Here is a 16570-nt window from a genome sequence, read left to right on the forward strand (position 1 = left end):
CCCTCACCCTTTGAAATTGTTAATCCAGCATAAATCTGCAGGCCCACAGGTCTCTGCATCCTGTAATGGGTAGAAACGTCCTCTTTGTTGCCCTCAGGGACATGTGGCAGGGAACAAAGGAGGCATGGTTCACTCTGCAATTACCTACTACTCCCGTAATAACATGATTTAATAAAGGGCTGCTGGATGGCTTAACGGTCTCTCAAGTCTCTGTTATCTAAGCAAACCCAGGGAGTTCTGATTCCTCACCAAAAAAAGGTTACAGCCTTTAAAATTTTTTTTTCCAAAACACTCAAGAGTCATATTTTTAAAAACAGCAAAAAAAAAAAACGCACAAAAAAAACAGAGAAAGAGAATTCTGGGTCTGCCTAATTCAGAGCAGAGGCCCACAACGAAATGTTATTTTTCTTTGTCTGCTCGTTTTGACTAGAAATAGCACTTTGAAAATTGTATTTAATTAAATGTGAAATTAGGGAGAGAATACTTTCTGCCATTAGGCACTTTGAACATTTCATGAATCTGGAAACAAAATAGAAATGGAATCGGAAGGAATTATATCAAAACAAATACTAGAATAGTGTACTGGGTATGCCCTAACTATCATACTAATTATGACCAAAGAGGGGGGAGGAGGGAAACATGAAAGCAGCTGTGACCTGTGGATTTTCTATTGTACAACCTCAGATCTTCCTGACTTGACTGTACTTTCAGAAGGGCAACCTGAAATCACTTAGCTCCACCACTTCTCGGCTCTATCGACCTACTTAGGTTGTTATGTGGAATAATGAATTAGATTAATGGCAGAGCACTTTGCAAATATAAATGCTAAGAGAGACTAATTAAACCTAAGCCTTTGTTTGGGGCTGCTGATGGACAGATGTAGCAGGGAGAACCAGCTGGTTTCAGCAAGAGACTCATCCGCAGCTGGGCTCCAGCCACTTTGAAGGCTATTAGTGCCTCCAAGTCCATTTACAAAATGTAATGATTCACTCTCAAAGAGCTTGACTGTAATCCTCCTTCCTGCTTTTTAAGGAGAAATTATTTTCTCTACTTGCCAAAAGCAAATATTGACCTGGTAGTTTAACAAATAAATCAATCCAGAGAGCTAATTTATATTTTAATCCTTCACTGCAAAGGGTAACTTCAGTTCTTCAACCTACCCTAGCCTTCAATGGGTGGCAGCTAGTGGAGAAAGCCCAGCTTTACGGTCAGACCAACTTATATCTTTCTGAGCCTCAGTTTCTTCATCTCTAAAACAGGATCATCACTTCCGCTCACACAGAGAACTTCTGCAGGTTAAATGAAATGGATCATGTGATTGCACCTTCTGCAGTGCCTAGCACGTGTCAGAGAGTCAGTAACTCCTTTCCATTGCAAACTGCATCGCTTTAGAAATTCCAAAGCTCCCCTGTGCAAGTCTCTAGAGTAGTTCTCACCATTTTGAAAATAAGTTAATCCTTTCATAGAGATAAAAAACTTCCTAGTCCCTTGCCTAATAATACCTGGGTTTTTAGTATCTACTAATCAAAACCACACATAATTGGCAGAAACATCCTGTCACTTCAATGCCCCTTTAAATAAGTTGTAGTTTACTAATGAGCGCATCTGCACGCAATTAAAAAATAAAAACATACATATGTGGAAAAGATCATTCAGTCTAGAAATAATGCTTTGGTACATATGTGGGTGGATTTAGGATCTTGTTGCAATAAAACTAATCCCCAACAGGTCCCCAGGCTACAGGTTTTGGTACCACTAGATGACAGCAGTCACACAGTAAATGATTTTCAGATTATCTGGGGATTCTTTGTACTTAACTGCAAAGATAATCAGGAAATTACTGCATTTGAATTTAGAAGATTTTAATCTTTATTTTCTTTACTGTATTTTCAAAGAAGATAATTAAAAATGGCTGGAAAGATATGGCTTTTAGCTTTCCCGTCATGCGCCCCCAGCTCACGCTCCCCCCCATTTCCTCCTGCAGGCTGAGAATGGGTGGCTTCCTCTCTGCGACCACTGACAAGGGTAGCCTGAAAACGAAGGCAGGTTAGATCACCCCTTCCGCAGATTTACAGTGGCTATTTGGCCTACTGATTTACTGATGACCAGAAAGAAGAAAACAAAGTCTTTTAATGTCAGGGTCTCTTAAATTTACAGTTATATTTACTCATTCATTCGTGTGTTCATTCATTTAACAAATACATTTGTTGTGTTCACTAATGTATTCCTCGCATTTGGAACATTACCTGGCACATAATAGGTATTCAATATGATTTCATTCTTTCCATAAGTTTGTATTAAGCACCTACTATGTTCCAGTCACTGTGCTGAGGATATAAGCGCAAACAAAAGAAAGAGCCTATTCTTCTAGCCCTTATACTCTAGTGGGGAAGACAGACAACAAACAAATGAACAAATCAATCTATACTGCAATGTCAGGTAGCCAGGGTAAGGGATAGTGGGTGACGGAAGAGACGCTATTTTACTGTGTGGTCAGGAAAAGGCTCTCTGAGAAGCATATATATGAGCGCAGGCCTTACACGACAGTGTGAGTAAGCCACGTGTGAGTTACAGGTACCCTCTAATGTTTGCCATTACGGACCTCACCAAACTGTGTCACTTTTTAAAAAATTATAGAGTTTGCAAAGTTTTTAGATGGCTTGTGGTTTTCCTTCAGCAGCTATTAGGTTTGACTACATGTTAACCTCTGATTGAAACACATTTTAGTTTCACGTTGTTTTTCTCAGTGACATACCAGTGTGTACAAACACTAGCTGACCCTCATTGATTTGAGCCTGGGTGAAGTTCTGCATGCTTAGGCCAGGAAAGGACTTGAGAGCCAAATGCCCATTGCTGGGTGGAGAGACCAAGTAGGCAAGGTCCTGCGGGGAGGAGTCCCCATCTTCTGCACAGAGCTCACCGCTGGTAATCTCAGTGACAGAATTCACCCACACCTTAAAAAGAAGAGAATCACAGATCTTGAAAGGACCAATTCCAACCATATAACCCTAGTAAACTGAATAGCTATGAGACCCTGGCCCCTTGCACAAAGATTTAAAAACTGAAGCCATTCACCGAGTTTTTAAAGCATGAAGATTCTTAATTCAAAACAGACAGATAATTAAATGCCAGATGAAATGCAGAGCATGTTGTAGTGTTTAGATTTATAAGGTTTATGAGGTTTCAATAAAAAATAGGATTCATCGTTATTTATTCAAAATTAATTATTTAAACTGCATATGCATTTATATAAAGTATAAAAGCAATAAAAGCTGATGGTTCCTAAGTACCTTCTGTGTGGCTGGCATGTGCTAACACTCTGTGTGGAATCTCAATCACAGAACCTACCTCAAGGGTCGACTTAAGGATTTCTATTCATTAAGAAGCGAATGATTTCATCAGCTTTTAAATATTTGAGGGCAAAGCACACACTGCACATTCTTTATTATTCTCCTTTATCCTACCTGTTTTGCAGGAAAACAAATATCTGGTCCCTACGGCCTTATAATGTTTGCTGTGCTGGTAGCTCATTGCAATTCTTTCTGAGTAACAGTCTCTATTTTTCCAGTTACATTTAAAATCTTTACATTTAAAATATTCCCATTATTCAACAATTCATCATTTTTTGAGCATCTACTACATTCCAGGCAATGTTCTGGGGTTTGCAATACATCACTAAAACAGAGTCTTGTCCTTGTGGAGCATACATTCCAGCAGGAGAGCAGAAGGGAATACAGGGAAACAAAGAAGAGAAATAATGAAGAAATGAATTACATAGTCTGTTAGAGGGTCACAGGCACTGTGAAAAAAACTTTAAATGAAGCAAAATGAGGCGCTCAGGAGTGGGAGAGTGTTAGATAGGAGGCTATTCGGAGGAAACGTGGAAGGAGGCGAGCGGGAGCCCCGTGGGCGTGTGGGGAAGAACATGAGGCAGAGAGAACAGCCCTATGGTGGGAGCAGCCCTCAGCTGTCTGAGGAGGAGCAAAGAGGTCAGGGTGGTGGGACCAGAACAAGCAAGATGAAGGGTAGGAGGCGGCGGGTCAAACACAGCCTGGAAGGTCAAATCCCACAGGCCCTTGAAGGCCACCAGAAGAGCATGGGCTTCACTTGAGTGCAACAGGGGATCATCGTGGGGCTTTAGGTGAGGTGTAACTTGGTCTGGCTTAGGTCTTAACAGATCCCTGTGGCTTCTGTGTCAAGGACAGACTCTGGAAGGCCAAGGGTAAAAGGAGGACGACAGTTAGGAGGCGACTGCAATGATCCTGGAGAGAGATGAAAGAAGAGATGAGGGGAGTTGGAGAGGAGGTAAGAAGCGGGGAAATTCTGGGTGTGTGTTGGCCACAGAGCCAACAGTTTCTGACGAGCTAGGTGTGGTGAGGGGCAGAGGAAGGAAAGGCGGTGAGAAGAACCTGGTTTGGGTCTCAGCAGCTAGAAGGATGGAGTCACCGTCAGCCGAAACGAGGGCAGCTGCAGGGGAAGTGTATCTGGCAGTAAGAGCAGGAGTTCGGTTTTGAACATGCTCAGTCTAAAGTGCTGAGACGTCACACCAGGTCTGATGGAATTAGGCTGTTTCGAGTTTCTCTAATCCTGCAGTCACGTGGTATTTCACCAAAACTAAAGATGGCGGCTTTATCACTAACTAGATTTTCTCATTTCTCTCTGTATTTATAAACGTCCTCCCCCCAGAAATTCTGTGCCCATTCCCAAGCTCATGTGTCATTCTTTGCTCTCTGACTAGACACTGATCATCTTCTACGCTTGTTACCAACTTGCTTAAAAATTCAATCCTAAGCAATTTACTAGGTAATCGTTCTGGTCTAAGGGGCTGTTCTTCTCAGTAGAAAAGGCAGTTTATAAAATAACTTACCTGTAACTAAATGGAATTTGAGATAGGGAGATTAGAAAGTACATAGGATCCCTACATTTACCTACCAGACATGATATGCCACTTCACCTATGAAGCCCTGGGCACATTTCTCAATTTCTCTGTGCCTCAATTTCCTCAATAGTGAACTAGGAATAATAGGATTATTACGTATAATGAGTAAGTGAAGATCTGCAAGTGCTTCGGAAAAGCTTTATCTGGCACATAGTAAGCATTCAATAAATATTACCTTTATGTTACCCATCTTCTTCATCAGATTTGGCTCTGAGGATAGATGTGATTCCTTCACATTACTTAAAAGTCATTTGGAGTTTAATGACTACCACTTTCTTTTTTTTAATATTTATTTATTTGGCTGTGTTGGGTCTTAGTTGCGGCGCACGGGCTTCTCTCTAGCTGCGGCGCGCAGGCTCTCTAGTTGTGGCACGTGGCCTTAGTTGTCCCGCGGCGTGTGGGATCTTAGTTCCCTGACCAGGGATCAAACCCATGTCCCCTGCATTGGAAGGCAGATTCTTAACCACTGGACCACCAGGGAAGACCCTGATTACCACTTTTAAGGCTATTCTTTTTTTTAACTTTTTTTTAATTGGAATATAGTTGATTTACAATATTAACTTAATTTCAGATGTACAGCAAAGTGATTCAGTTATATATATATTTTTTCAGATTATTTTCCACTATAGGTTATTACAAGATACAGAATATAGTTCCCTGTGCTACACAGTAAATCCTTGTTGCTTATCTATTTTACATGTAGTAGTGTGTGTCTGTTAATCACATACTCCTAATTTATCCCTTTCCCATCCCTTTCCCCTTGGTAACCATAAATGGGCTATTCTATAATATGTCCTGTGCATTTTGTTTAATCCCACAGCATTCCTCCATAATTTGAGGTAAACAGTTTATCCATTTAATGATTCTGTTGTCAGCGGATGCTCCTATATCTTGGCATCTGGAATATGCCCACTGAGGATTTTTCAGCCCTAAACTCTAAGGACATCAATTTTTTAATAGCTACCAGAAATGTTAATCAACCTAATGTTCAAATTATAAAGTTTTGGTCTTCAGTTAATCCATGGAAAGCCTACAGTTTCTATAAAATACACAAGTTGGACTGCTTAACAAAATTCCAAGTCCAATCATTCTAGTTTTTCACTTTTCACATTTTTAAATCCATCTGTGTATTTTATTCTCATTTTTTCAGGAACTTGAACTGATTTGGAAATGTACTGCCATTTCTCTTCCCATGACTCGTAGATACTCATTTTTTCCGACACCATGCATCCGAAAGCTGGATGAAGCATGTTTTCCACTGTAGTTACTCTTCTGCGAAACACTGCTTTTGCTCCTCTTGCCTCTGGAATACACCATCTTCCAAAACAAATGTAAAACCTGCCACTGAAAACAAGAGCTAGTAACCTCAGGTCTCCACTTCCACTCAAACCAAATTTAGTTCAATTAAAAGTCCCATGGCTTTCGGTGAGGCCTGATTTAATGCCTAGTCCTTGGTAATGGAAACTTCAAATGGGTGGGGACAAGAAAAACAAAGACTCCAAACTTGAATTCAGATTTCAACGTGACCCAAAGCCCAAGAAATAATGGTTTAAGGAGTTAATATCTGAAAAAATTAACACTTGAACCTGGAATGATATATTTTTTAATTTGCCTTTAACTTAAACAGGAGGTTAGTGAGATTTAGAAAAATTATGATCCAATATATCCAAACTATGCTCTTAATATTTAAAAACCCAGACCTTTGTTTTGAGTTTCATATGAGAGATGTGAAATAGTTGTGAACTGACTATCCCACTATTTGACCCCTTCAGGCCTTCAGGCCTCCAAGTCACCAGCTCAGACTTTGCTGCCTTCATTCTTCCACTGTCCCTAGCTCTCAAAGCTCTTTTCAGTGATGGCTAGTGCTTATCGGAAACAAGCAAACAGTTCTATTTCTGGTATGAACAGCAACAATAATAAAACAAAATGTACAGTATCACTGAAAGCAAAAGTTGAAAAATAGAAAAATGAAGCCCCCTTGTGGACACCAATACATTTCATCGGGTATGCACGAAAATCACTGGTCATGCTTGAGTACGAAAGAGAGTATGTTCAGGAGAACATATTTCTGAGAGTAAAATGCAAAGGATTTACCTGATGTGGTCTAACTCCAATTCCTAACTCCAGTTGGTCATGACAGGAATGATCTCCTGTACCACTGAATGGCCATGATCAGCCAGCCACAAGTCCTGTGACTTAAGGCAATTTGTTAAAATACTTTCAATACACTTGAAATGATGGGACTGATGGGTTAACGTTAGATTTCTGCCTCTGAATTCCCATCCAGAGTCTGAGATGCTATTAGCAGCTCTGACCCTATCCTCCCACTTCCTTCTCGCAGGTAGACTGCAGATGACCCTTCATGCCCTCTCCTCTAAGGTCCAATGACAAGTAAGGAGAGTGAGCAGTCATGTGGGATAGTCTGAAGGTCTTGAGAAAATGTTGTTTGAAAGTCAAAGCCTGGTGGCGCAGGGGTTGAGAATCCGCCTGCCGATGCAGGGAACACGGGTTCGATCCCTGGTCCGGGAAGGTCCCACATGCCACAGAGCAACTAAGCCCGTGCACCACAACTACTGAGCCTGTCCTCTAGAGACCGTGAGCCACAGCTACTGAGCCCACGTGCCGCAACTACTGAAGCCCATGTGCCTAGAACCCGTGCTCCACAAGGAGAGAAGCCACTGCAATGAGAAGCCCGCGCACTGCAACGAAGAGTAGACCCTGCTAGCCGCAACTAGAGAAAGCCCGCGTGCACCAACGAAGACCCAACACAGCCAAAAATAAATAAATAAAAATCAATAAATTTATAAAAAAAAAAAAAAAGAAAGAAAGTCAAAGACACCAGAGAATCTGAAGACTATGATGGTTAATTTTATGTGTCACCTTGACTGGGCCACAGGGTACCCAGCTCTTTGGTCAAATATTATTCTGGGTGTTTCTATGAGAATGTTTTTGGATGAGATTAACATTTAAATGGGTTGAGTAACACAGATTGTCCTCCCTCAGGTGGGTGGGCCTCACCAATCAGCTGAAAGCCTGAATGGAACAAAAGGACTGATCCTTCCCTAGGGTCAGGGCAGTAAAGAGAATCCTTTCCTGCCTGACTGCCTTTGAATTGGGACACTGGCTCTTCCTGGCAGCCTTTATATGGGAACTACACCATCGGCTCTCCTACGTCTCCAGCTTGCCCACTCACCCTACAGATCTTGGGACTTGCCAGCCTTCATGATCACATAAGCGAATTCCTTATAGTAAACAAACAAACAAATAAATAAACACACACACACACACCCTATTGGTTCTGTTTCTCTGGAGAACCCTACATAATACAGAGGACTTATTAATTCATATTTAGGATTGTTTTTGCCCCAGACTCTGCCACTGTCTAACTTGGTTATTTTGGGCAAGTCACTTAACTTCTGAAGCTTTCTCTCTTCTTTAAAATGGAAATAACAGCAATACTTGCTTTATCTACCTCACCAGGTCCTTGGGCTTCTTAACTATAACAATGAAAGAAGAGATAGTAGAGCATCATGGTTACGAGCAGAAACTTGCATTCCAGCTCTGCCACTTACTGTCTACCAGCAGCTCTTCCAGTACTGACCTTGGGCAGATGTCTGAGCCTCTCTGTGCCTCAGATTCCTCATCCTTAAAATAGAAATGATATTCCATAGAGTTGTTGAAGATTAAATGAGTAAATAAATATAAAATGCTTAGAACAATGCCAGAAACAGAGTAAGTGCTAGGTAAGAATTAGCTAGCATTAAGATTATGTAAATGATAGTTGTTATTACTGTTTGCTATGCTCTGAAATCTAGAAGAAGAAAAATCACTGTCTGAAATAATCCCCTACATTTGAAACTTCTGCCTGGAAAGAAGTATCTAGTAACTGTAGCTTTGGAGAAATTATCTGTTTGTTGGAAAATGTACTCTGCTATTTTCATGAAATGCATACTCTTTATACATTAGTTTTCAGAAGGTTAACAAGCCTAATGTGTGGCAGTTCTTTTGTATAAACAGTTATCCATTTGTGAGAATAACTTGCATTATGTTCAACACACACAGTTTTTCCAGGAAGTTTTCTGTGTTCATTTGCCATTGTTATTACACATTCTCATGGATATGATAGAGATATCATACTCCAATAAAAAAAATTAGGGGCAAATAAAGTAAAGAATATCTTAGATGTCATAAACTGCCAATACAGGCTCTTGAAATCAGCAAAACCAATTCCTGACTGTCTCTTGGCTCTTTTTCATCAGGTCTAAATTACGCTGAGATTGGTAATAGACACTGTAGTTATATCATAAAATTTTAGTGCATAAGATTTCCTTCTTCTAAAATCCTTAAACCAATTCCATTCACATTATGCTATATATAACAGGAAAGCAATGTTGTAATTATATACCCTGGTCTACATCCCTTTTTCTTCGAATATTTAAAATTTTATAATTTATGTTCTTCCTTTTCTGTATTTGCCCTCCTCAACATGACTTTGGGCCATAAGAGCAGTACCTAAAGCGAATCAGCGAGGTTTGCAGACAATATACCTGGTCCGTCCTTTCCTGCTGGACAGAGCAAGGCAGATGGGCAGGGAATGGGCAGGCAGGGCTACCCTGGCCAGCAGCCCTATGATGATGGGTACTCACAGGGAGACTTCAAAGCTGAGGACGGCAATCTGCGCGCCTCCCCTAAACACAGAGACCTCTGGCATGTGGTAAAGTACCCTGATGAAGGGGTATAGAGGGGAGGCGGTTGTTACAGCCTGCATTAACTCTGTTATAACCTTCCAGTACACGTTTCTAGGTGCCCTGCTAAATAGTTTCCGAAAATGAACTCCTAGGACTTTACTCAACCTGTAAAAGCTCAGGTGTTCCTAGAAACAGGAAGAGTAATTTTAAAAAGTGATTTATCCATATAAAAACATTTAGCTTTGCTAGATCAGTGGCATACAATGTTCTCTGATTAACACCCAAAGTAAGGAATACTTTTTACAAAACAACCTATTACTCATACGCATATATGGATATGTGTGTGTGTTTCAGATGACGCAAAAGTTTCATATAACAATTCTGCCCTCACTACACACAGTGCATTCTGATGCTACCTGTTCTATTCTGTTTTATTCTATCTAATTTGTTTTTAAAATGTTGGTTCTGATCCACTCAGTTAATTTCACAGTCTATTAATAGTTTGCAACCTGGAGTTTTAAAACACTTCCAGATCATTCTCATTGTGGATAGCAGAGTGGACTCTGCTCAGACTACCTGGGCTTAAAACTCACTCTCTTACTAATTGTATGACCTTGACCAAGGGACTTAGCCTTTCTGTGCCCCACGTCTACTATAGTCCTCATTCTATGTCAAGGGTTGTGAGAGAATTGAATGAGAAGTCACATGTGATGCTTTTTGAAGTGAGCCTGGCTCACAGCAGAGGCTCGATAAATGTTGGTCCACTTCCCCTTCCTCACCTCTAGAAGCCCAGTGGAATGAAACGGTCTAGTGTAGGGGGTCCTTATGCCCAGAAACCAGCTCTCACCATGGAACCTAATGTCTGACCACTCTCCTCCCTCCATCTGCTCTGGCCACTCTGAGCTTCTCATGTCCTCAAATACGCCAAACCTGCTACAGACTCCCTGGATTATCCCTTTGCTGGGAATGCTCTTGCCTCAGACATTCATATGGTTCCTCACTCCCCCACACGAGCAACCCTACACCGGCCCTTATTCAGAAAAAGAGGTAACAAAGCAGGCTTAAGACTGCCTTTCCTTAGAAAGTCCTGCATGCAAGTTGGCACTTGGCTGGCATCAAGCATCTGGGAACTCGATGGTTAAACAGTTTTCTGTACTGATATAAAACTTTCCCTAAATAATAAGAATGGCTCACTGTATCTAAACAGCACAAACAATGTGGTTGGTGCAGGACTCCTGCTTTCCTTCTAGGAATCCGGGACTTTGGGTCATACTAAGCAGAGGGTGCCTACCTGACCAGCCCCCAGTAAACATATTGGGTGCTCAGGATCTAATGATCTTCCCTGGTAGACAACACTTCCCACGCATTGTCACAACTTGCTGCTGGTGGAATTCAGTGCATCCTGTGTGACGTCACTGGAAGAGGACTCTTATAGCCTGACCGACTTTCCTCTGGACTTCACCCCACATGCCTTTTCCCTGTGCAGGTTTTGCTTCTTATCTCTCACTGTAATAAATCTTAGCCATGAGTTTGACTATATGCTGAGTTCTATGAGTCCTTGCTAACGAGCAAACCTGGAGAGGGCTTGGGGACCCCTGACACACAGGGCTCCATGCAAACATCCCTTCCATGAAGAGATCCTCTCTCACTCCAATCTCTCTGCAAGGTCAGCATTCTCTAACCCCATCACTCTCTGTCCCCTTAAATACTCTGCAGAAAAATACAGCAGATCATCACTCTATTTATCACATACTTTTATTGTCTTCTCCACTCGACATAAGCTCCACAGGGCACTTAGACATTCAAAATTTATTGCCCCTACTACAGGCCTGGCACTGTGCCAGGCACTGAGGGCAGCATAGGAAAAGGACAGCAAAGTCCCTTCCCAATGGAGCTTACGTTTATGGGAGGTGACAAACAATAGATTGTTTATTTGTTTACTACAAAGGAGAATAAAGCAGGGTCAAGGGACAGAGGATGGCCTGGTGCTCTTTCTGCTGGCGTGGCCAGGGAAGCATCTAACAGAGCAGCACGTCTAGAAGCGTGGGGAGCCAGAGTCCAGCCAGGATTCCCAGAGGGGGTAACATGCCTTTGCTTAAGGAGCCCTAGTACTACGTTCTGTACCGGATGGCTGGAATCAGTGAAATCTAGAAAGCCTCTATTCACAACAGTCATAATTCAAAAAAAGAAAAACTCATTTTGGCAAATGAGCCTAAGTCTTTCTTGATGTAGAAAGATTTTCATTGATAGAGCACCATGACCATTATCTACAACTGAAGAAACAAATTCTTGAGATCTCTTCCATTTTAAAACAATCAAGCAAATCCTACCAAAACTGTTTCTACATGTTTACATGACTAGTTAATATATCCTACCGTAGTACCTAGTCACCTCCAGATTTTAGACACACGGACTTTAAAACCAAAACTATTCATATGTTTCTCAGTCAAAGAGAAAAGGTTCCCCCAGTGTATACCAGAGTACGTCCATCCAATAGAAAAAGGCTCAACACTCCTTCCATCCGTCTAAGCGCAGCTTCACCCAGAGAGTGTCAAGCAAGGTTTACAGTCATAAAAACCACAGGGTATTAGAACTGGGAAGGACTGACAGATGACCAAGGAAAACACACACACATACAGACACATACGCACACACACACACATATACATACACACTCACACACCCTACCCTGCAACCTGCTTATGGTTTTGCTATTGAGGAAGGTGAGACCCAGAGAAATTTTGCTTAAATTGGGCAGTTTACAAGCCTTAAACTCTGGTCTCCTAACTTTAATCCAGAACTTTCAAAACAGAAATGAATTTCTTACTCGATAAATAAACGAATAAGCTCAGAAAGGGCCAGTGTCAAATGACCACATCCCTCAAAAGTTGTACCCTTCCTGGCCTGGATCCAGGCTATCTAGGGAAGAAGATAGGAAAAAAGGAAATGGCTCCTACTCCGGGCTATTCTTCCTTTTTCTCTCGAGAGAAACACTCTGGTATCAGGGATGGGGGAAGAGGTCGGGGCAGACTGCCTGAGCAAGTTCAAGGTTCCTGGTAGACTGTATTTCCCTAATTTTAAGGGAAGACAGAAACAGAGTCTAGGTTACACTTTTTTCTCCTTACAATTCAATGTTCTGAACATCTTAAATTGACAGGTACATTTAAATACAATAAAGCTATTATTAAGTTGATGGTGCATCTTTCAATCCATGGTACCTCCAAGCCCACAGTGGGGCTTCAATTCCTTTCCATAAAGAAGCCTGAGAGTTCACTATCTAATTCTTTGTTCTTCCTCTCCCTCTGCCAACTCCAGCTCTTCTCCCATATCTTTCTAGATCTTAGGTCCCTCCCCTGGATCTCTCTCATCCTGCAGTTCTGCATCATGCAGCAAAATGCCCAAATCCTCTGCCGAGGCTCCTGGGCAAACACACAGATGTCAGTACAACTGCTGCAAACCTATTCCCTTAAGTCCACTTTAGTAGAAACAAAGGGCACAACAGCTCTGGAGACTTTTTCTTCCTAATAAGACAGCCCTGATCACACAGATGCACTGAGAGATTTGAGTCAGTCACAGGTAATGGGGGAAGTGGCAGAGCACAGTGGCAAGAGAGTCAGACTTGGGCACACTCGGCTTCACATCCACACCTTCCCTTGTGACAGCCTGGGGCCTCAGTGCTCCCATCTATAACGAGGTTAATAATCACAGCAGTTCCTTTGTAGGGCTGTGAAAACGACACCAATATGGAAGATGTCCAGTACTCTACTCAGTAAAAAATGTAAACTTTTATAACTGTGTTTAATAATAATTGACACCTACAATTCATCACGCTGGTCTGCAGCCTACTTCTTAGATCGCTTTGCTGAGAGTGAGTCAATAGGTATTAATACAAGAGTAAGTGTGAGGAGAGGGAGGAAGGCAGCTGAAAACAGAGGGGGGCAGCCCACGAGGTTGACCAGCTGGAACACACCATCCCCAGGCTACCTGGGTAATGACTGTGAAGTAAACTAAAAGATAAAGAGACAAGTTCCAAAGGTCCAAACACCACTAATTTTTCCCTGAAAATGTAGAGGCTGCATAACAAACCGAGCTGTAATATAACTAAAAGCACTAAAAAGCCTATTCCGAGATCTAATTATTTTGAGCAAATAAAAACAGATTTTAAAAACTCCAGTGATTGGGACTTCCCTGGTGGCGCAGTGGTTAAGAATCCACCTGCCAATGCAGGGGACACAGGTTCGATCCCTGGTCCAGGAAGATCCCACATGCTGCGGAGCAACTAAGCCTGTGAGCCACAACTACTGAGCCCTCAAGCCACGACTACTGAGCTCACGTGCCACAACTGCTGAAGCCCGCGCACCCTAGAGCCCGTGCTCTGCAACAAGAGAAGTCACTGCAATGAGAAGCCCGCGCACCACAACGAAGAGTAGTCCCCACTCTCCGCAACTAGAGAAAGCCCGCACGCAGCAATGAAGACCCAACGCAGCCAAAAAAAAATTTTTTTTAATTAAAAAAAAAAAAACTCCAGTGATTTTTAACAATGTAAAATTTTCTACTTTGATTAGCCCCTGGTGGGTTCCTGAGTATGCCTGCACAATAGTTTAGTTGGTGCTGGGGTGTTTTATAATTAAGGTCAAAGGCTTACAGTTCCTCATTTCTTTGTTGTTCTCCTTGCTTTCTTCCTGTCCCTCCCTGTCACCTACCTGGCCACCACTCTCACCAAAGATCCTTTTTCTCTTTGTGTCGACCACCAGCCAGACATCACGGGTGTGCTGCACTATCTTGTAGCTTGGTGGTCTAGATCCTTTGCCACTTAGAAAACAGCATTTAAGATTACTGGGTTAGAATAGCACAAGCCGTAACCAACAGAATGTCTTGGTAATAACTAGCATTTATTTAAAACCAGGAGGAATATGCCAAGTATACGTACGTAGTCATATATCTTATTATTTAATAGTAGAAATACCACAAAAGAAAATCAAATTGGTAGTTCTATGTTATTATGATAAATCCAGAAGCATGGAGCACTTACCTGGAGGATTTTATTGGCTGTTATTACTGGAGCTTCATCATTTACTGATTCGACAGTCACAGAAAGAGTGAGGCAAACTCTGTTTTCCAAGCTCTGAGCTATTTGCAAAGATGGTGAAATTGTCAAGAAGGTCCTCACTATCATCATGAACATAGGAAATCAATTCATTTTCTACCTGTAACCAACAACAAAATATCACCAAACTACTGAAATATAATTTAAAAATATGAAAAAATGCTTTAAAAGAAATCCTGATTTTTTTATATCTAAAACACAGAAGCATGTGTTCATCCCATGAAGTATGATTCTGACAATCAGAGTGCAAATTATGATGGATGGTATAATTTTTATGAAGCAGTGTTGCATCCCAGAAATAAGTTTCATGAGGGGCAGAGTGATCAAGCAATGTGGGGTAGTAAAGAGAATGCTGGACTGGTTATCAGAAGACCTGAGGTCAAAGGCTATTTCTAACCCTAAAATGTGTTGTAAGTGACATACTCCACCCTTTCTTCCAATGGAGCAATACCCATTAAAATTCAGACTCTACTTATTTAGAGTGACTAATTTTTGAAGTTGTGGATTGTTTTATTGGACAATTCAGAATGTCGGATTTACGCTCTGAAGTTTTCACCCACTGATTGGATTTCTGCTCTTTGGAGACATATGGACCAGGGCAACTATTAAGTTTCCCCAAACTTCTCTTTTCTGAGCTAAGCATGCATCATTCCCTTAACTGCTCTTTGTATGCAAGGTTACACCTGCTACCTCCTAACCCTGCCCCTCCTCCTTCAAAATACAATCATTTCTGGTGTATCTCTTAACAGATGCTACCCATAACTAGCTATCATACATCTCCTGAGGACAGAGTATAATGAAATATATTGGAACTGAATTATTCTGTCAAGCCAGATTTCTCTCACTGTAATAACCAAAATGCAAATGTTAATTTTTTATCCCTGATAGATTTCATCTAATTTCCATTCTGAAATTCCTCTTGGATTTGTGATAGCCACTGATTTGATCAGAACGCCTTCCATGTCTTTAAGGCTCTGATGGAAATACGGAAGAGCTCAGCATTGAAATCAGAGACAAGAAGAATTTTAAAGCTAGAGGGAACTTGGCTTCAGTGAATATGTGACCCAAAAATACAACAGAAGAGAACTTCTAAAGCCCGACAGGAGTAGTTGAACTTCTCAGAAAGTCTCTGGGGTTGTGTTTGTTTTGATAAAATAGAGCCAACATTTTTAACAGTTCAACTTTGCCCAGTCCTATGGCGCACTTCCTTTGAGCAAAGACTTTTGATCTCTCAGAGGTGTTTCTGACAAGAGTTGAAAAGTTCATGAACAGTCTCAGGGGAATGTTGTGGTCACTTGAACACAGGTGCATGAGAATTTCTTTGGAGTTCCGTGGGAAGAGGAATTCCAGACCGTAGGCCTGACCACATGTTCCTGGAACATTCTGCTTTAAGCTATTGGAAAACAAATGTGGAAGATGGCACTCATCAGAGGACAGGAGAAATTCTAACCTAATATGCTTTAGGAAGATAGCATTTAAATAGCAGTCACCTTTTCCTATCTCTCCTGGAGAAACACATCATTTCCTCAATGAAGTGGTACCCCCCCCACGTTACTATTTAAACTATCAGTTAGTAGGTATTAATCTAAAGGCAAAGAGGTTTGGTGGGAATTTGTCTATTCCTCGTTCTAATACTAGAAAAACATCTGCTGATTTGAAATTAAAGTAGATAACAAACTTGTAGAAAATCTTAGAAGATTAAAAAGTGTTTGGGCTTCCCTGGTGGCGCAGTGGTTGGGAGTCCGCCTGCCGATGCAGGGGACGCGGGTTCATGCCCCGGTCCGGGAAGATCCCACATGCCGCGGAGCGGCTGGGCCCGTGAGCATGGCCGCTGAG

The 16570-nt window shown here is 41.6% G+C and overlaps 1 protein-coding gene across 1 annotated transcript in view; it reads right to left on the reverse strand.

Moving 5' to 3' along the window:
• Window positions 1-16570, reverse strand: part of LOC309821318 (chondroitin sulfate proteoglycan 4-like) — a gene marked incomplete at both ends in the record, with an annotated part of 63368 nt that overhangs the window by 26580 nt on the left and 20218 nt on the right. The window contains 3 exon segments of the mRNA XM_082652524.1: window positions 2756-2954; window positions 14660-14729; window positions 14731-14834. Of these exon segments, the coding sequence (XP_082508650.1) occupies window positions 2756-2954; window positions 14660-14729; window positions 14731-14834 (373 nt within the window).

Source organism: Grampus griseus, assembly GCF_964374135.1.
Source record: "Grampus griseus genome assembly, chromosome: 3".
In the NCBI taxonomy this organism is placed as follows: Eukaryota; Metazoa; Chordata; class Mammalia; order Artiodactyla; family Delphinidae; genus Grampus; species Grampus griseus.